General features: G+C 33.3%; 1 protein-coding gene across 3 annotated transcripts in view; it reads right to left on the bottom strand.

Moving 5' to 3' along the window:
* Window positions 1–379: 379 nt before the first annotated feature.
* LOC111046212 overlaps window positions 380–22,378 on the bottom strand; it is a 33,062-nt gene continuing 11,063 nt past the window's right edge. Inside the window, exons 1-4 of one of the 3 annotated variants that reach the window (XM_039425599.1) lie at window positions 17,768–17,796; window positions 5,475–5,631; window positions 3,553–3,745; window positions 382–1,278 (exon numbers count right to left, since the gene is read on the bottom strand). In XM_039425599.1, the coding sequence (XP_039281533.1) occupies window positions 1,157–1,278; window positions 3,553–3,745; window positions 5,475–5,631; window positions 17,768–17,781 (486 nt within the window). In that variant the 5' untranslated portion in view covers window positions 17,782–17,796 and the 3' untranslated portion in view covers window positions 382–1,156. Of the gene's footprint in view, window positions 1,279–3,552; window positions 3,746–5,474; window positions 5,632–17,767; window positions 17,797–22,378 lie in introns of those variants that run through there. The other 2 variants (XM_039425598.1, XM_039425597.1) reach the window with 2 other exon arrangements.

Here is a 22,378-nt window from a genome sequence, read left to right as displayed (position 1 = left end):
TGTCATCTGAATCAAATTCCAGGCTTATCTCTTCATAACGCTGCTCAAAGTTGAGCAATTTAGTTTTGACTGCTAGTAGTTTTTGAAAATCATTTTCATCATTGATTTTAAAATTGAAATATTCAGTATAAAGCCAAGATAGATTTTTAATGATGCCACTTCTCACAGTGAGAAGGCTGTTTCGTTTGCCTTTAGGAGGCATATTGAAAATTGGAACGATACCTCAATTGAAAATGTTCGACCTCCTCTTACACTGGATGGCTACTGGTGTTGTATCCAATTGTTGGGAATAATGACATAAGTGCTTGGTTGAATGTATCAGTATGAGCAACTCCATACAAATATTACCCTTGAAAATACAGAAATAAACACTATGAATGAAAGTATAAGACAATAATCATTACACAATTGATGTAAAATAATGAATAAGAATAAATGTATTTTCTAAGCATATGTCAATATGAAGTATCCGGACCGGAGATGGCCAAAACATATAATGATAAATATACTCCTAATATCTATCAAAATAACTTTTCTGGTAGCAAAATTAATAGAGGACCAGGTAGGCTGAGTCCTGAATACAACTCGTCCTACCAAAACAATAGGTAATGCGAATAATTGCAAAATCAAATAGTGAATAATTGTTATTTTTATTGTTGAATTAATTGTGATGTAAGTTTCAAAATACATAAGTTGAATGTGATGCTAATTGTAAAGACTTTTAAAAATGTGAAAAAAAAACAAATTCAAGAAATAAAATGATTTTGTATTCAAAATTTTGAATATTATTCAATGTCCTGAAATGACAAACTCTTTGATTGCCTTTGTAGGCACAGCTCATAAGTAAGATAAATCTATATAAGTAAATGAAAAATAGCAGTATGAATGAAAATAGACAGATGAATGAATAAGAATGGATGATATTACAAATTTATGATGAATATACAATTACTCAACCTGAATATCTTGAGGATGTTGAAAGCTGTCGAAGATTGTAGGCATTTGTAAGAAATGCTCCGGCAATGGAAATCATCATCACCATACCGGCCAGAGAGTGGGAGGGTATATGTAACCCCAAAGTGGAATGCTAAATTGCACAGTCGACCAAGTGAGTGGGAGGGTATATGGAACCCCAAAGTGGATGCAATTTTGACTGTCAATAGAGACTGCAGACCTTTATTGGAAGATTCGATCGTAGGTAGAATTGTAGAACAGATTCGGTAGCAGATTGCTTCGAGAGATGTAGAGAGAGATTGATTGAGTTTCTCAAAATCCAAACTGTGGACAGAGGAAAAGAAAATACCCTACGGTAAGAAAATATGTTGACTGTAGCAACAGCGCTCTGAACTACACAGAGTTCAGAGTACAAAGAGTTTGAAAACAAGAATATGAAATAAAGATTTGTAGAAACATCAAGCAATCTTGATGATCTTGGAATTTTGCAGAAATGCAATAGAATCAAAATTCTAAATTGACATCTTTTAAAAAAGATTGAAATAGATGAACAATGTAAAATTGGAAAGAGCTTTAAACTAAATTCTAAAAATTGAGTTCAGAAAAGCGTGTTCAAATTTTAAGTGAGGTTACACCTACCAGAAGTTTGAGATTCAAACACAATCCGTGAAGACATACAAGTTGTTTGATTGAATTAGGCCAATATTTATCGCAAATATGCCAATGAAACATGAAAGTACTGAATATTCAGCTGGAATTAAATCAAATTCGACAATTGAAACAAGAGCTGGCCAAATTCCACATTCTGGAATCGAGTTGAAAACAAAGAAACAGCACACAGAGTGCAACGGCAAACCGAGTGGAGCAAAACCTACCTACAATGGTTTACGCAAGTGAGAAATGCAAGAATGAAGATACAAAATACAAATATTATTCAAAAGCAAGTGAAAAAGGACAAATTTGAAATTAATCAAATAATACTAGACAACAAATTGAAATTATTACAAAGATACAAATATTGAAAACAATGCAGACTAAATCTGCCAAATGTTGGCTATACTGGCAACGCGCTAAGTTCAAAGATCAGGCAACGCACTAAGTTCAAAGATCAAAGATGATGCAAATTGAGTTTTAACACTCTGATAAACTCAGAGTATATCAGAGTAGTTTATCAGATATTGACAATGGTGTGATAACGGAAACCGGTCTTGATAGTATCAATAAATCTGTGGTTTTTTGACAATTTCTTAGTTTTTTTTCATTTAAAGAAATAGAATTTGCAGATGGAAATTGATGAGAAACTGCGTTTATTCAAATGCTAATTAATGAATAATTCCTTGTTCGTTATCCATCTTGTTTTCAATATTATTATAACTATTGTATTTTAATATATGGTAACTTCAAAGTTAAAAAGCTTTCACATTGTTTGGTGTGGCGACGACCGTTTTGTGCTGGTGTTGCACATTATCAAGCCTGACAGAAACTCAGTTTGCCACACCAAGGAATGTGAGTGTTTTTACTTTCCTTGCCCTAATACAATAGGTAAGGAAAGTATATTGCTTTCCGAAAAAAATTAAGGTACACAAATTTATAAATTTCTATACGTTTCAAGGTCCCCCGAGTCCAAAAAAACTGGTTTTTGGGTATTGGTCTGTATGTGTGTGTGTGTGTGTGTATGAGTGTATGTGCGTCTGTGTACACAATATCTCATCTCCCAATTAACGGAATGACTTGAAATTTGGAACTTAAGGTCCTTTCACTATAAGGATCCGACACGAACAATTTCGATCAAATGCAATTCAAGATGGCGGCTAAAATGACGAAAATGTTGTCAAAAACAGGGTTTTTCGTGATTTTCTCGGAAACGGCTCCAACGATTTTGATCAAATTCATACCTAAAATAGTATCCATAAGCTCTATCAACTGCCACAAGTCCCATATCTGTAAAAATTTCAGGAGCTCCGCCCCATCTATGCAAAGTTTGATTTTAGATTCTCAATTATCAGGCTTCAGATACAATTTAAACGAAAAATTTCGAGTGGAAAAGATTGAGCATGAAAATCTCTACAATTATGATGTTCAGTAACATTTTTACCTAAGATTTAAAATAAGCTCGAAATTTGAGAAAATGTTATATTATTTCAATTGCAAACTGTTGATTCTATTAAATCATTCACTATGAAGACATAGCAGACTTCGTGTGTCTGCAGCGCTATTGTCCTGTCACCAGCTGTCTCAGATCTTAGAATAGTAGATTTGATATGCGCGGGAACACTAGCGTCAGTTGATCAATTTTCATAACGGCAAGGAAAGTTGTGTGAGTGCGCCACACCAGATTTTTTCACTTTAAAGTTATATTAAAATACAATAGTTATAATGAATAATTATTATTAAACGAAAATCCAAAATAAATCACCCCAAAGACCACTTATTTAGTAGAATAATTTTATTTTTGGGTAGTAGCTCATCTAATTTCCATCTAGCTCTGTTGTCAACCCTGTTGTCAATATTTGCAGTAGCAGAAGTCTTTGTAGTGGTTACAGCATTTATTTGGATTGAAATAGAATTTGTCGGGAAAAATTGATAGAAAATACTCACTGAATTTTTTCTCCACAGACCAACTGTTATATGATCTGTAAGTTATCACCTTTATCCTAGCTGTAGGCCTACTTCTTTTGTTATGAATTTTCATCTTTTCAACTTGCAATCTGTCATTGTCGTAGAATATGTCCTGTACTACCGTCGTTTTACCAGAATATGTTTCCACAACGCGGTGAAAGAGAGAAACAGTCTGTAAAATAAGAACCAATGAGAGGTTGGACGTTATTTAGTAGTATTTACCAAGTTAATAAATAAATAAATAACTAGTGACCCCCTGGGTTGGAGCAATCGCTCATGAGCTATTGTAATTGAGGAGCTGGGTAGAAAAACGACTCGAGGCCACTTGTGTCGTTTTCCGCAACACGCTTCATTCTATCCGCTATTAAATTGGTTCTGAACAGATTTATTGGTACATAAAATGTTGTTGTATCTTGAAAAATGATTGAGTTGTGAAAATTTTTTGTTTGTGTGGCAAACCTGAAATTATTCAGCTGACAAGCTGTGAGCCAGCAGCCAGTGAAATCCTTATTTTGTTTTCTTACCAAAGAAGAAGCTGATTGATTGATTGATTGAGTAGGTACTTTATTTATGTAGATTACAGTATATACTGGCTTATACACTTATATACAATAGCTTACAATACAGCAAAATTATAGATGAATTTACATAATATAGACTAAGAAAATAATTATTGAACTGTATATGATATGAAAAAAGCAATTTGGAATAACTATACAAGATTATATTGTAATGCACCTACATAAATTGGCTGAGCTTTGGACAATCATATCAATGTCCATTCTTCGGAAAGAATATTAAAAATAGTTTGTAACAGCTGTGCCTAGTTGAAAGTTGTGTGTATATTTTTGGCTTCAAAATTTTCTGAAATAACTTAATTTATTCAAAGTGCGGTGATATTAAGTGCAAAATTTGACTATAATTTAGTATTTTAATCATTCTAAATTCAAAATTTCTAGTTAATATTTATTCTTTGACAGAACTTTGAACTTTAAATTTCCTTAGTGAGAACATAACCTATTTTTCGGACATTTCATTATTATAAATTTGGGAACAGAATAGTTTTGGGCTATGCCTGTTGTTCTATCCCGATCATATTCATATGATTTGTAACTATATCAACGAATAAATAAATAAATATCCTCCCAACTAACTCTCTACCAAATGAATGGTATAAGAAGATCATTAATACATCCAAGGGAACCAATTATCCTCTAGATGATGGAAATAATGAAGAAGACGCTCCTGAAGAAGAATCCGATGCTGAAAACATTGGGTGTATGAATTTCCCGAAAAACAGAACAGTACCATGTAACATTCCAGAGTCTTGATTATGGGAAGAAATGTGTTTAAGAAGAAAATATCATCTTCAATTGTTCACTTCCAAATGACATTTTTTAGATCTTTATTACCTACTTATTAATCATCCAATATCATGAGCAATATATTATCATTATCACTACTCTTGATACGGGTTTTTCATCATTTTATTGAACCTCTGAACATGTTGTAACAACCAGGGTTATGGAAAAACGACCTGAGACAACACACCTTATATCAATGATAAATAAGTTTATCAGTTAGCCTTGGATTACTGGCTAATTATGAATAATAGCATTGAAAATAGTATATAAAGTTCAAATACTTGCAAGAATATTGCATTTTGATGAAATAATGAAGATGTGTACTAAATATTTCAAACTCAATTTACACAAAACTTGATTTCTTGACTCAGGTCGTTTTTCCACCCTACTCCTCAATTGATGTGTGAAATCGACAACTTGTAATTATGTAAGGTTAGGTAGTGGTGGCATTATATACCTGATGGCAGTAGATGGACTAATAGTAGACTCTAGTGAGCATCTGATACAGGAATAATTAATATTGTTTGCTAGGCCTACCTCTGGGCTATTGCAAATGTAGAATTCAAAAGTAGGATTCATCCACTCGTCCTTGACTGACACTCTGTTGTCATTACTAGATACAGATGCCATTCTTTCGATTTTAAGATTGGTAGGCATGAAATCTTCAGGGTATCCTGTCTTCATTTTAATACATCTGTAATAATAAAGGATACAGTTATCTATGAATCAGTTCATTTTCCTATAACACAAATTTCAAACATGTTTCAACTATGGTGTAAAAAAATTAAACATTTTCATTGACTGACAGAATCCAAAGTCAGGGCAGTGGACTGTGAATGATAGTTGGTATTAATACCTACAAATAAATCTTTGAATTCTGTGCATAAAAATACTGATTGCTTGAAGTGTGGTAAGTACGCCAATAAAAGACCAAATGAGTCAACAAGATAAGATTTAATAATAATAAAATAATAATAGGCAGATGGCCACATACAAAAACAATTGTAAGTAGATTGAGTCGAAAAATCTTGGGATAATTACAACATGTGATAAAAAACGTTAGAGAAATACAAAATTTAAATGAAATTAGGTCAATGACATTAATGACCATTGAAGCCTGACAATAATCGAAAAGGTATTATTAATGATACCTGAATTGCGAATATAAATTGAGTGCTATAATGAAAAGTTATTGCTGCAAATTCAATCTTAATGATTTACAAAAGGAATAGTAATAAATGACAATGAGCTGTAGATAGTGCTCAACAAATAGAATAAAGTAATATAGGCAGCATAGGCCTTCAGTAAATTAAATGTCAAGTTAGACATCAATTTATTGAACAATTAATAGGCGTCGGTGGCCTCAGTGAATTGAATGTCAAGATAGACATCAATAGAACAATTAATAGGCGTCAGTGGCCTTAAAATGACACTTAAGAGCTAAGGGTAGCTATTAAATACAATGTAAAGATTGTCCAAGTTAAATACAGGCGACATGGGCCTTCAATGAATAGAATGTCAAGATAGACATCAATAGAACGATTAATAGGTGTCAGTGGCCTTAAATTGACACTTAAGAGCTAAGGGTAGCTATTAAATACAATGTAAAAATTGTCCAAGTTAAATACAGGCGACATGTGCCTTCAATGAATTGAATGTCAAGATAGACATCAATAGAACGATTAATAGGCGTCAGTGGCCTCAGTGAATTGAATGTCAAGATAGACATCAATAGAACAATTAATAGGCGTCGGTGGCCTCAGTGAATTGAATGTCAAGATAGACATCAGTAGAACAATTAATGGGCGTCAGTGGCCTCAGTGAATTTAATGTCAAGATAGACATCAGTAGAACAATTAATAGTGCCGTGCTACCAATTTTTCCTTAAACGGTTGGAATAGCATTTAACACCTATCAACCTAAGAATAGTTGTCGGCTCCAATAAAATAGATTCTTGATAAACTGTGAATGGATCTATTGCCTATGAATGAGAAATCCAGTTTTCAGAGCAAATTAACTTATAATCTTCAGATGAAAATACACAAAATACAGAAAGAGAAAATATCTTAAGACTAATTATTTCAAGAGTTATTACGAACTAAAATACTTATCTAGTTTACAGTTGAAACACAGTGGCTATTGGCTTTACTACATTAACAACTAAATCTGACCAAAACAGCACAAAATTTTATATAAAACTCAATCTACAACATTAATAAACGAAAATGATTTAGAGCAAAACTCTACGACAACAATACTTGTAGCAAGCCATTTTTCAGAAGAGAAGGAAGAGCTGAACAGGAAAGCAAAGTTGAAAGTCACCAAACCAACGCCCTGTTCAATATCGATCTCCACAGACACGTCATCAAAAAATTATAACTTATAAGTTTAGAATTCACATTCTACATCTGTTCTCAATAAAACTTTAATTTGAAAATGTTATTTTAAATTTTTATATATATATCATCTCTATTTAACTAAACCATTTATCTTTTTAATTCTGTCAACCCAGCCTCGGTGACACCATGGAACAATGCAACAAACATTTACGATAATAAATTCTCTGTCAAAAAGTTTATCCGTCTATTGATAGCTCTGACATTTACTATAAAGTTCCATAGATCTCGAATTGAAGATTCGATTTAAATGTGAGAAGAAAAATGTAATATTACAAATACCCCCCTCTTGACATAAAAAAATTTTACTGTTTGAAAATTTAAAGAAAAAATTTACATTGACCCTAATGAAAATTGTTGAAATTTAAATTTGAGAACAGTAACAATTTTTTCTAGAAAAAAAAACAATACATGTCATCCAAAAATATTGAAAATTATTATAAAAATTCATCAATAGCGTTTGTTATATGTTTCCAAACAATATCTCAAAATATAGAATATCAATATTACTTTTGATTTAGCTTTATAATTTAAAGAAAAATATCTCAACAGAAAGTTTAATATGTAAAGAATAGTTTTTTGAAATTGCACATAAATTTAATAGATAGAAAAATTTAATTTTTATTGCATAAAAAAAAATTTAGTATGTTGAATAAAAAAATTATTATTATTATTATTATTTTTTTTTTAAATGAATTGATGAATTGTTACATTTAATTTTCACATAAAATTTCAATAAATCAAAAAATGTTCATTTCTTTCACTATTTACGCAGTTGATTTTATTGATGCACATTTTGGAAAACAGTCCATTAAGGCACTCAGTATGATTTTCAGTTAAGTGTGACTCCAATGTGATGACGTTAGTGTTGGGCTGATCTGGATGCACGTAGTGTTGGGCTGATACTTGTAGTCGACTGATGCATATCAAACTCGATACAGGTGACATCTCAGTTAGCATTGCCTCATGCTTGTGGTAGACGGCTGCATACCAAACTCGATACAGGTGACATCTCAGTTAGCATTGCCTCATGTTTGTAGTAGACGGCTGCATTCCAAATTCAATACAGAGTCACATAAATTTTGTATCATATTTGTAATTATACAATGTACATTTCAGGCTTGAAATGACAATGTAATTTGTTTTTTGGAAAAGAGATAGACGCTGCATACAGGATTAATTTAGGTGAGGATTAATTTAGGTAAGGTTTGGTTTTTTTGATATTTTCAGCTTTCAAGGTTTAGAGTTCTGCATACAGGAATAATTTAGGAGAGGATTTTTTTTGAATCAATTCTTTCATGATACTGTGACTGTTCTTCTGAATTCAAAGTTGTGAATGTGAACATGGATGGCAATTACCTCCAGGTAATGCAGTAGTGTTGAAGTTTGAGATACTTGGTCAGCAATAGGCGTTGGCATTGCTATTGGCGTATTCTTTGGTGTCGGCTTTGGCATCGGCGTTGATATTGGCATTGGCGTTGGCGTAGCTATTGACATCAGCACAGGCATCGGCGTTGATTTTGGTGTTGGCATCAGCATTGGCGCAGGCATTGGCGTAGCTATTGGCATTGATTTTTGTTGTTGGCATTGGCGCAGATTTTGGCATTGGCGTAGCTATTGGCATTGGCGCAGGCATTGGCGTAGCTATTGGCATTGATTTTTGTTGTTGGCATTGGCGCAGATTTTGGCATTTTGGCGTAGTTATTAGTGTTGGCGCAGGCATTGGCATTGATTTTTGTTATGACTATTAGTACGACTATGATGTCAGGTAAAAATTATGTTGCAAATATAATAATGGAGGGTAAAACGTGTGAACTAAAATCGAAAGGAATAGTACATTGTTTATCGAAAATGGAATTATACGATTGTTGTTTATGGAAAGGTTATGTTGGAAGAAATACAATAAATACATTGATTTATTTCGTGAATATTATTATTATTATGGCTGTGATAGCAATTAAAGAAAATATTATTAAAGTACTGACAAATGAGGGCGTGATATATGCTAAGAGAATCAATTCAAAAATTTTCAAAACCAATTTGAAACCCAGAAAAGTTGAGGATAGACAAAGCAAATATTCTAAATTATCCAAGATAAGAGAGCTGATGGAGAATCGGTCGTCAAAACCGCCGAACAATTCACAGAATCAAAGCCAAATACTTATAATCTCAAGCCGTATTATCGAGACACTAAGCGATAAGGATATAAACAATAATATTTTGGTTAAACGTCTTTGGCCTACCTGACAAGATATACATACCCGACGAACGCCAACAATAAACTTAATTAGCAGACGAGTATCCACGTCGAATAACAACACCTGAAAATAAAGAAATAAAAAATTTAGAAACCATTTTTAACACCTTTCTTATTAATGAAACAAGAGAATAAATAACTTCTAATGTTAAAAGCCGACTTACCTTCATGTAGCAGGAAGAGACATCAAGATGGCGACAAGTGATAAACCGAAGCCAACGTAAACCAGCTGTCCACTACGAAAACCAGAGTAGTCAATGCCTATTAAATCATCAAAGTTGATACCCCGAATAAGAAGATCAAGTGTCATATAAATGTGAATTGCATGTAGAGATATTATAAAAATATTATATTATTATTATTTATGTATAAACTATTAAGAAAATCACTAAAATTATCCGCCAAATGATCAAACCGCATAGTTACCACCAAAAGCATTAATCCCAAGTCTCAATGTATTAGAGGAATAAGAAGTTCTTGTTGATAAAACCTACCAAAGATTATCCTTAAAAATATCCATTATATGAAAACAAAGCCCAATTTCTGCAAGAGAATGAAATGAAAATGTACAAGTCACTGTTCTATGTTGAGGGAGAAAATATGTTATACTCTGCAAGTCGGAGAATTACCAGTTTGTTAGGTTGGCAATGATTTTGCACCAACGTTCAAATGTGCTTCTGGCCTGAGGGCAGAGCGTGGATTAGAAAAAAAAAAAAAATTTATATTATGTATGGAGGAGGAGATAGTTTATATTGTGTATTGTGTGTAGAAGGAGATTGGCCGATGTAAGGCGTATGTATTTGAATGGAATTTATTTATTGTTGTATATGTTGTTGAATTGTTAGGAGGTAGGATTCTCAGTAGAGTTATTAGCAGACTTTGTAACATGTATGATTTCTGATCCAAAACCAACTGGATCATAAAATTTATATTATATTCTCGAATTGTCGTTTTAAATCAGAAATCAGAGGGCGTTTGTGTCACATGGTAATTTGAAACCACCAAATATTTTTAAATGAGCCAATGAAAGGTAATAGAACTATAAAATTGGAAAGAAGGTTAGACCTATCCAAAGAGTAAATCAACTCAAATCAAGTATTATTAGCGATTAGGAGTAATAGCATTATCAACAACGATAAGAAAACATGTATTATTGTGATTTAATAATTATAAGAACCCATTGGTAAGATCAAAAAATTATAAAGCGGCATAATTATTATTGGCGGATTATAAAAAAAAAAAAAATAAAATGCATGAACATTGAGGTTAGAGTTACTTGTTTACGTTTTGAAAAGAATTAGTCGATCTTGGATAAATCGATAATTATTAGAACCAATACTGAACGAATCAGCTGATTATTCGATCAACCCATATGACCGGTTGAATCATATAAAATTCACTCATAAAGGATATATTATGTATACTAAAGGAAGTCGATGTGTAGAAATGCAAACAACTATTATTTCTGTATAAATATTTATTATAATCCAAAAAAGCATGATAAATCAAGAGTATACAAAACTCATATAAAAACTAAATGTATTATCTATTAAAATCGTATGTTACGATTTATTTATGAATTCAATTTAAGATAAATACTCCATATATTTGTATAAAAACTTCTTTTATTTAATTTTTTCTATTATAAAGCCGAGGAAGCCCTGATTCCCAAGGCAACCAATTGTATTGAGTCTATTAAATTGAAGGCCAATCAGAGAGTAGCTTACTGAATTATTCTAGGAAGAGGCAAATTTTTCTGAAAACCTCTTTCTTCTGGCTTAAGATCCCAACCCGAGAGGATGCACATGGAGTTTAGGGTTTTTTCTTCTTCCTTTTAAAAAATTTTTAATGAATTATTAAGCCAAACCCTTTTTTAAATGTAATGTATGTTTGTTGAATGTTAATTATTTGTGAACTCAGTGCTGTCAAGGAGTTCGTAATTGTAAAGATTCCCATAAAAATAGCTTTAATTCGAAAGAAACTTATAAAAATCTGGATCACGCGTTAGCCCAGCAGTGACGAAAAGGAGCCTACCTAATTAATTATTGGAAATAATTAATTCAATCCACGAGAACATCTAGAACTTCAGTCAGTGAGTGATAAGTCAAACCAAATGAGCTCATTTTTCTACGTTCAGTGGGGGTAATTATTAAAACAAAAAGCGCTATTCCAATTAATTAGAATTAAAATAAAAAGTCACCACGTGTTGAACAATATCACATAGTCCATAAGAACATTTTATAAATTTATTTATTATATGTAGGAAGCTTACTTCCATGCACAGCCCGAACTCATATAAATCCCTGAGATCTCATGTTTGAATATTAATTTATTAAATATTAATTTTTGTTTATTGAACAAAGTATACCATATCAAACTTATAGACCGAACAGGTTTTTATTGGTAGAATTTTGTATTGACTGGAAGTCTAAGTACCAGTATTAAAAATAATATATTTATGAATTTGAAACTCACCATTGTGAATGTTAGCAAAGCCTGTGATAATTATTCAGATTTTAGGAATAGATTATTTAAGTGAATTATAGAGATATTGAATATTTATGCATATCTGTTTTATGGGAATATATTTTGTGTTTTATGTCAGCATACAAACTTATAGAATTTTTTATTATATCCCAACTCATCTCGTGTTATATAGTTTGAACTGTTTTGGTACCAACAAATATTTAGCAGCACTTAAAATCATAGAATCAAATAATATTAACCTTATTCAGAACACTCAATATTTATCATCCTTTGATGATATTCATTCTATCAGCCAGAACAAGTATATTAAGAAATTATATTAATAAGGTTCCAGTTATATCATATAAGGATCCAGAGAGCTTCAAGAACTGGCGTTGTAAGTTCTAAGGAATTTTGAAAGGGTATATTGGTGAATACTTGTATTCACGACGAGCGTTTTAAGAATCAACTAGAAACAACTATAGTTGGTCCTGATTCTCTAGTGGTACATGGTTACTGATAATCAGTCATCAAATATTCTTTTAATTTCCTTACTGGTATTCTTCAAGAACTTCATAGAAGCAGCGGTAAGAATTACCAATTACCGATCACTGAACCTTATGGTGATTATTTGTATTTATAAAATTCATGTTTCTACCACTGAGCTAGAGCTGAGGTTTGAACCCAGTAATTTTGCGAGCCGGAAGGCCTTAATTTTTTGTGAATTTATTCGCAAAAGAGGGAATTTAGAGACTGCTCTTATAAATACCAGAAACATCGTATTATCTGTGAAGGAATTACAATCCACAACTTCTCACAATAGCTTCATAACGTGGGACTCTATCATAAGAGATAACCCCCCCAGGAGCACAACTTCACAATATAAAATTGAAATTTGTTAACATCTTATTATACAGTCAGCAATACATAAATTGTGAAATATGGACATATCAATGATAAATTTAAAAAAAAAAATCATTCATTTATTCACTGTTCAAATATCAAATTTTAATCCATTCTTCAAAATAGAAATATAATTTCATAACACCCTGTATCATTATCAAAATTTTAAAAAACAAACATCATAACAACACAACAAAAATTTAATTTCAATACATATTTCAATAATTTCAGACATTTGGTCTTCTATTCAATCATTTCATAATATATTTGCATTTCATTATTATTTAATATAACATTTCATTTATAGCATGTTCATTTCACATTTATGATTTATCATTCAGGGTTTCAAAATTATTTAGTTTTAATTTTGTTTTTAAAAATTGTATAAAAAGCAAATTATTTAATATTATTAATCATCGTTTGTTGGATACTATAGTTTATTTCGACTCTTCAATGTTCTAAACACAAACTACATTTCATGACAAAACTTTACTATCAAACATTAAACAAGAAATCATTCAAAACATCAATAATATTTTGCTTCAAAGGCAAACAATATTCATAATTAATCATCATTTTGCATCTATGGCAATCAACATTATTAATCATTATTTTGCATCTATGGCAATCAACATAAGTAATCAACACAAAAATATTATCTCATTACTGCCTCTCTAAGTCATAACCTCTGTTATTCCTTCTTTAGGCAATAATGGGTTTCCATCTCAAAACACAATCACATACCAGCAAAATTCTAATCAACAAACCCCACTAAAAATTCTACATACACTCCAGCATCCATTTCAAACGATAATCAATCATATCAAAATTTATAGAACAAACAGTTTTAAAATTTAAAAAAAAAATATCAATTACAAAACACTTTAGAAAAATTTTAGCCTTTAACTCATTTCAATTGATAATATAACACAACGTTTTAAATTAAACCAATTATTTTTAAAATAATTTAAAATTTAAAGACTGTATAATAAGTATAAACATTTCAAGATTATGATACAAAGATGATCAAGATGAAATACTGGGTAAATAAGTTCCCTAAAAAATACAAACAAGAGAAAAAGAAAACTGGGTAAATAAATTCCCTAAAACAATACAAAGAAGAGAAAGATTAATTAGAGCCTATCCTACATGTCAGTACTGAACTTTCATGAGGAAGTATATTTAATAAAATATACTACTATGGAATTTTGTAAATTCCAAGTATGACTCTAATTTGTTATAATTGTGAGCTATCACTCCCACAAAAACAACTGGTGAAGGAAAAAATGTGTTGACTATTGTGACTGGGTGGATAGTTCCTAGATGTCTGTAAGGCAATGTGATAGCAGACTCTAGTATCGGACCACAAAAACAAAAGTATGCAAAAGGTTTTACAAACATTTGATGTTGCAGTCATAAGGTTTTTATATCGCAAACAAGTAGGTCAGATAATCGAGTCCAGCCGTATGTGGTTCACGCCCACACCTCTAAAAAAAATCACACCTACTTGTCTACCAAAAATCCAAAGTATTGGACAGCAAAGAAAAAATAAAATGCAAAATGGGTTAAAAGCCCAGAAGAAAACTATAACCTAATTACATATGGCTTATGGCACGATATGCAATGAAAGATGAGAACATGGGACAAAATTGCTCTGAAAAACCTAATTACCTAATATGATACCTAAAAAAAAAAATAGACATGATTAAAATATGTAATACATGATGAAAAAATATACCGCAAGCAAACAATTATTTACACAACAATGGATAGATTTTGGAAAAGTTAAGTTTTATCAACAATTTAAAGATTAGGAAAATAAGCTACTATTTCAACTTTTAAAATTATTTCAGAAAAAATACAAATTTAAATGACTATGGACAAGATTGGTTAAGATATGCATCATAGAAGAAATTTACTGAATATTACACAAAGACAGGAAAGAATCGAAAATTGAAAAGATTAAGGGCCAAGAAAATAGGCTACAGGAAAGAAAAAAGACACAATTATGGACTCTTACCATACACTGTGTAGCGATTATGCTATTCTGAATCCCGGCATAACACAGGATTCCTAATCATTGTGTGTTGGGGAATACCCTTTCATCATGTGATTCATTGTCATCATCTTGTAAATAAGCAACTTGAAACAACCTTTGAATACTAATACATCAATCGTGACTTTGTGCTTTGTTTTCTTCAATAGCATGATTTTATTCATGGGTTCATTAGTTTCAACCAAGCAGTTTTGCCTACAAAAGTTCGTCATGTTCACTTGAGAATGCATTGCATACACCTTTTCAATTCTCAGTTGAAAGTTGAACTCATCAACTTGACTCAAAGCAAGATTCATTTTGTTTACATTTTTCCTAACCTCTACAGAAACCTGTCTCATGTAATCATTCATTTTGTTTACAATTTTCCTAACTTTCAATGTAGCAATAGTACTTTCTTGATAGTTGACTTTCAATGAAGACAACTCCCTACCTACTTCTTTACTCAATTCTACACTTTCACTATGGTTGACTTTTTCAACAACAGTAACTAGGCCTACATTGTCAGAAACTTGTATGAGTTGATCTTGTAACTTAACACTACTATTATCATGCTTCAATTTGTTTTCATCTTCATGACTATCTTTCAATGTTTCATGTGCATTTTTCAATAGAAGGTTTATACTAACCTGCTCTAGTCTTATGCTAGCAAATTCTTGCTTCATATCATCAAACCTAGCATCAAAATTAGCATTTTGCTCATCAAACAGTTGTGTTAAGGCAGCTATTAACTCATCATCATTTTTAATATTTTTCATATTGTATGCCATTTTGCTAGTCTGCACAGATAATATATTCATTAGGACTTGATCTCTCTTGAACCGATTTCCCACTCAGCAACAAACCATTCACAACCCATCAAGATATCTATCCTACTAATAATTTTTATAACCAGGGATTTCATAGTGTACCATTTGGGACATATTTATTTTGTAATTCGAGTCCCACACCAGGGGTAACATTCGCCGTGCTACCAATTTTTCCTTAAACGGTTGGAATAGCATTTAACACCTATCAACCTAAGAATAGTTGTCGGCTCCAATAAAATAGATTCTTGATAAACTGTGAATGGATCTATTGCCTATGAATGAGAAATCCAGTTTTCAGAGCAAATTAACTTATAATCTTCAGATGAAAATACACAAAATACAGAAAGAGAAAATATCTTAAGACTAATTATTTCAAGAGTTATTACGAACTAAAATACTTATCTAGTTTACAGTTGAAACACAGTGGCTATTGGCTTTACTACATTAACAACTAAATCTGACCAAAACAGCACAAAATTTTATATAAAACTCAATCTACAACATTAATAAACGAAAATGATTTAGAGCAAAACTCTACGACAACAATACTTGTAGCAAGCCATTTTTCAGAAGAGAAGGAAGAGCTGAACAGGAAAAGCAAAGTTGAAAGTCACCAAACCAACGCCCTGTTCAATATCGATCTCCACAGACACGTCATCAAAAAATTATAACTTATAAGTTTAGAATTCACATTCTACATCTGTTCTCAATAAAACTTTAATTTGAAAATGTTATTTTAAATTTTTATATATATATCATCTCTATTTAACTAAACCATTTATCTTTTTAATTCTGTCAACCCAGCCTCGGTGACACCATGGAACAATGCAACAAACATTTACGATAATAAATTCTCCGTCAAAAAGTTTATCCGTCTATTGATAACTCTGACATTTACTATAAAGTTCCATAGATCTCGAATTGAAGATTCGATTTAAATGTGAGAAGAAAAATGTAATATTACAATAGGCATCGGTGGCCTCAGTGAATTGAATGTCAAGATAGACATCAATAGAACAATTAATAGGCGTCAGTGGCCTCAGTGAATTGAATGTCAAGATAGACATCAATAGAACAATTATGTAATACATGTGTAAATGAAAATTGAATAGAACGATTTATGTAACCTGAATAAAATTTTGAAGAAGAGATGCAGCCAGGCAGACAGGCAAGGAATCCGCAGTACCTACCCAAGAGAACAGGACATCAGCAAGTGACGATATGATCTGTCCATGCGATGACAAGAATGGAAGCGTCCACCACAGCAGGCAAATCCCCCAGTGGAAGTGTGAGCAGGAGCATGTAGAATTCCAAACAAATAATCCGACTTTCAAATTGTGGAATTTTTAGATTGATTTCCAAACGTTAGAGATGATGAACTTGAAAGTTTGAGTTTCACGAGGTGAAGCCAATTGTTAGAAGAATGGCAATTGACGCCCACACGAGGTTGTGAACTTGACAAAGTTTATCAGTGTAAATATGTGAAGAAATCGATAAATAATTGAATCACAATTGAAGAATAGAATAAACGAATTAATTTGAAAGAATAATTCACTTTTAAAAACGTTCCATAGATCAGATGAATATGAATAAATGCCTACACGAGGTTGCAATCTTGACAAAGTCTATCAGCGTAAATATGTGAAGAAATCGATGAATAATTGAATCACAATTGAAGAATAGAATAAACGAATTAATTTGAAAGAATAATTCACTTTTAAAAACATTCCATAGATCAGATGAATATGGATAAACGCCTACACGAGGTTGCAATCTTGACAAAGTCTATCAGCGTAAATATGTGAAGAAATCGATGAATAATTGAATCACAATTGAAGAATAGAATAAACAAATTAATTTGAAAGAATAATTCACTTTTAAAAACGTTCTGTAAACTAGATGAATTTGGATGAAAAGTTTAGACCGGGAGCGAGATGTGCACTCACCGACTAGACTCCATTGAAAGACAAGAAGACAGACTGACGCTCAAGCAACAAAAGGAAAGCGGAAATGTCAGCCACGTACATGAAACGTTTACAAACGTTTGGTGAAAAAGTAGCAAATATCTAGAAGGTAAGATGCCTAAAGACAAATTAAATTCCAAAAAATCGAATAGTACATTATTAAAATTGAAATGACAAATAACACAACAAATAATATAGGAAACCAACTTGATAATAGTAGTGCCGTAGAACCGTGACTGTGATGTCACCGGACAGCGCAGATGGAAAATGATGACATGATGTCTACGTAGTAGCGGAACGAGTAACAAGTGGAACTGTTACAATAAATGCTTTGTCAGATTTTACATAAACTGGGCCCCTTCTGTCATACGGGGGTATGGCACAATAAGAAAAGGTGAGAAATATGTAAAATCTGGCAAGGCAATTGGAAGTTGAAAACTGGGCCCCATGTGAGAACCAGGGGAAAAAACAATGAAACCTGAAAATACGAAATGAACCATAAGAGCAAGGGGATTAACTAGAATCCTCATCAATGGGAAGAGGTGCTAAACTCGAAATAGCTCTCTTTAAAGTGCCGGAGGGAGTGAGAACAGTGACAACTCGAACCTTGTCATCCTGAACTTCAGTAGTGCGCGCCAGCTTTCAAGTGGACTGTGCGGAACCAGGATCCTTCAAGATGACAACCGTACCGACCTTCAAATTTTCACAATTGTTTAGCCATTTGCCTTTTTTCTGAAGAGTGGTGGAGGAATGGGTCTTTTTTCTGAAGAGTGGTGGAGAAAAAGTACGAGATTTGGGGCCGCCTACACAAATGGAAATAGGACCGGCGTAATCCAAACCACAATTGTAAAAGGGAAAATTAGCCTGAATGCAGGCCGCTGGTAAACTACCCATGATTTGCTCAGAACGAAGAGCTGAAAAGCGAAAACACATTATGCAATGCCGCAATACACTTTTGATGGTGCAATGGGTGGAGGGAAACCAAAATCGTTGTCTTACACTGGCCATGGTGGCCTGCACACCAGCATGACTTAGACGACGATGGTGAGCAACAATCAATGCACGAGTGAATTTGTGATTGCTGGGCAACAATATTTGATGCTTATGATCAAAGGAAGCATTTGCATTTTGCAAACGTCCACCAACTCTGAGCAGTGAATCTGAGTGAATGAATGGTGACAAGGCTTCAATAGAGCTATTAGGCAATAGCTCCTGATTTTGACGCAATGCTTTAAGTTCAGCAGAGAAAGCTTCTTCTTGAATGGATTTGAAGATACAATTTTCAGCTTCTAAAATTTCAGAGACAGCTAATTGACCAAAGCGCAGAGCGACTGAATTTTGTTTCCTACAATTATGAATGAATCATAGATCATACGCCGTTGTACGAACAATTTTGTGATAGGTGGAGCAACTATTGATTATGCCTGAGATAACATCATTATGAGAAGAAGTGGTAGCTAATACCTGAACTGATTGAGAACTGATTTCCTGAACTGATATCTGAACTGATTTCTCTAACTGATGAGAGACATCATTTGAAGTTAGAAAATTCGACATGACCCTATGGGGAGCGGCCACAGGCGAAGCAGGGAGGCATGAACGAGGTGCTGCAATAGGATGAATAGCTTTACAAGAACCAAATATGACCCAACCTAGACTGGTTTTCTGAAGAATGGGAGCGTTTTGAGCTAGATACAATTTACCAGGCTGAAGTACAGATGCGAATATGCCAGCACCAAGTAACAAATCTACAGGCTTAGGCTGATCAAACAATGGATCCACTAATTTGAGTTCAACAGGAATTGAAATTTTAGAAAGATCAATGTTCACACTAGGAACATTAGATGATATGCTATCAACTACAATACAATTTTCTTCAACCGACCACAAACGATCAGATGAAGACAAGCAAACTGAATGAGAAATAGATGATTTGGTCTTATTCTCACCTACACTATGAATCAAAGTGTCCGAATACAAGGTAACAAGTGACAATTTTTCAGCCAACCTAGTTGACATCAAATTACAATCAGAGCAAGAATCTAAAAGCGTGGTTGCTTTAATAAATTCCCCACTAGAAGATTGAACCAAAACTTCGGCAGTAGGTAACAAGGCGACAGTTGATTGCTGTTGCAAACACAGTGACGAAGTGGAGCTCATTGTGACATGAGAGTTCTTCTGAGGCTGTTCTGCATGAGAAACAGCTTGCTTAGTTGTTTCCGCATTCTGAACCATGACGGAATTCAAGCCAGCATTCTTACCCTTGGAGGGAGCAAAAGATTGAGAATGAATAACATTTGAGGTTACCTTATCCTTAGGAGTGTCTCGCGATTGAGGATATGACCTATGAAGAACAGTGTGGTGACTCTTGCCACAAAGTGTACACGATTTGTCCGAACAAATATGATTGGGTGTGAAAGGCTTGAGGCAATTATAACATAACCTTTTGTCACGGACAGCATTCCAACAATCAGTAACCTGCAACTTCAATAATTCATTACAACGATTTGGAAAATGACCAACAGAATTACAAAAACTACAAGGTGACATAGAAGAGGTAGTAACCTGCATCCTAGATTGAACATTCGATTGATTTTGATTGAACTTCGGCTTGCTATGAGCAACAACCGAGTTGGATGTACTTTGCTGTACATTTCCTTGATGATGGTTAGCTGAGCTTGAAGCAACAGCTTCCATGATTTTGCATTGTGATTCCAGAAAATTCCAAAATTTATCAATGGTGGGAATGTCGTGTATACCAACACTCTTTTCCCATTCTCGAACAGTAGCAGTATCCAACTGCAACAACATTTTGTGCATGTACAATAAGTCCTTGATTTGGACTCCAAGTTGAAGCGCTTCAAGCGCGGTAATGTGGGACTTGCAAAAGTCAATGAATGCCTGTAATGATTGCGGACAGTTACGTTTTATAGTAGGAGGAGATTCAATTGCCGTGACGTGCCTGGCAGCAATTAATCTCTTATTGTCATACCTCTCCCTTAAGAGGTTCCATGCAAGCTGAAAACCATTTTCGTCAGCTTCAATGTGTTCCACTCTAGCAAGAGCTTCACCACTGAGTGATTGACGAAGATAGAAAAATTTCAATGAGTCATTAATATTATCCTGATTACCAATAATATTGGTAAAAGCACTTGAGAATGCTTGCCATTTTGAAAGCTCCCCATTGAAGTGTGGAAGCGGAATCTGAGGCAACTGAAAATTTGCCAAATGTGAGTTTTGAGATGTTGGCCGCTGGGAAGCACCAGCAGTGGCCTCATTGTTGCGTTGTCTGCTTTCAAAGGCAGTTAATGCAGCGTTTGCCTTAGAGGCAATGGAGATGAACTTATTAAGTATTTCAAAATGAGTTGAAGTATCTTGTGCTTGCAACTCTACATTCCATAACTGTTCATGAATCTTATCATACTTAATTCTGAGTGAACCTAGTTCGTTTTTGACAGTCAACAATTGATAATAAGTGGCTTCAGTGTTCACAACATAATCGTTATAGTTGGTTATGAACCAATCTATTTCCTGGTGTAAATTGTCTCTTGCATTGAAAAGAGCAGAAGGCTCAGGAAGTGAATCTTCCTCATGATTGGACATGCTTAAAAACTAACAGAAAAACCTGAGTGAACAAAACTATACTGCACTGTAGCAATGCGATTGCTGCGCCAATAAGCAACTTTGGGCGCTGGTCCAGTACGCAGAGAGGCACGCCTGTGCGTTTGAGGCAAGTTGTATCAAGCTTGCTGTGCGGCGAGTCAAGTAGCGAGCTTGTAAGGCGGTGTAGTTTGCCGTGTGTTGTTTTCTCAATGCGCAATAGCCGTCTGTGACCAGTTCAGTGCGGTTCAGTCTCTCAGGGTACAATATAGTTGATAGCTGGTGCATACACGTCGCAGCATGCTTTGAGTTGCAGCCAGTACTGAAAATTTGAAACAAGTGTGTGAATGCTTAATATTAAACAATACAAACATACAAAGGTACAATGGAATAAAATATACTCTAGTGTGGGACCTAATCATTGGCGTCAAGCTAGACTATTAGGCACACGGTCACTGAAACCCTAATGGACCAAGAAATGGGTAATGAAAATTAACAATTATCCTGGGTAAACACTGGATCAAAACTGAACGGGCTGGAGGACCAATTTTTATCCAATTGGTCCAATTAACAATTATCCTAGGTAAACACTGGATCAAAAATGAACGGGCTGGAGGACCAATTTTTATGACAGAATCCAATGTCAGGGCAGTGGACTGTGAATGATAGTTGGTATTAATACCTACAAGTAAATCTTTGAATTCTGTGCATAAAAATACTGATAGCTTGAAGTGTGGTAAGTATGCCAATAAAAGACCAAATGAGTCAACAAGATAATATTTAATAATAATAAAATAATAATAGGCAGATGGCCATATACAAAAACAATTGTAAGTAGATTGAGTCGAAAAATCTTGAGATAATTACAACATGTGATAAAAAACGTTATAGAAATACAAAATTTAAATGAAATTAGGTCAATGACATTAATGACCATTGAAGCCTGACAATAATCAAAAAGGTATTATTAATGATACCTGAATTGCAAATATA

This window comes from Nilaparvata lugens, chromosome 4 (genome assembly GCF_014356525.2).
Source record: "Nilaparvata lugens isolate BPH chromosome 4, ASM1435652v1, whole genome shotgun sequence".
Lineage (NCBI taxonomy): Eukaryota > Metazoa > Arthropoda > Insecta > Hemiptera > Delphacidae > Nilaparvata > Nilaparvata lugens.
This window is presented reverse-complemented; position numbering and strand designations above follow the sequence as displayed.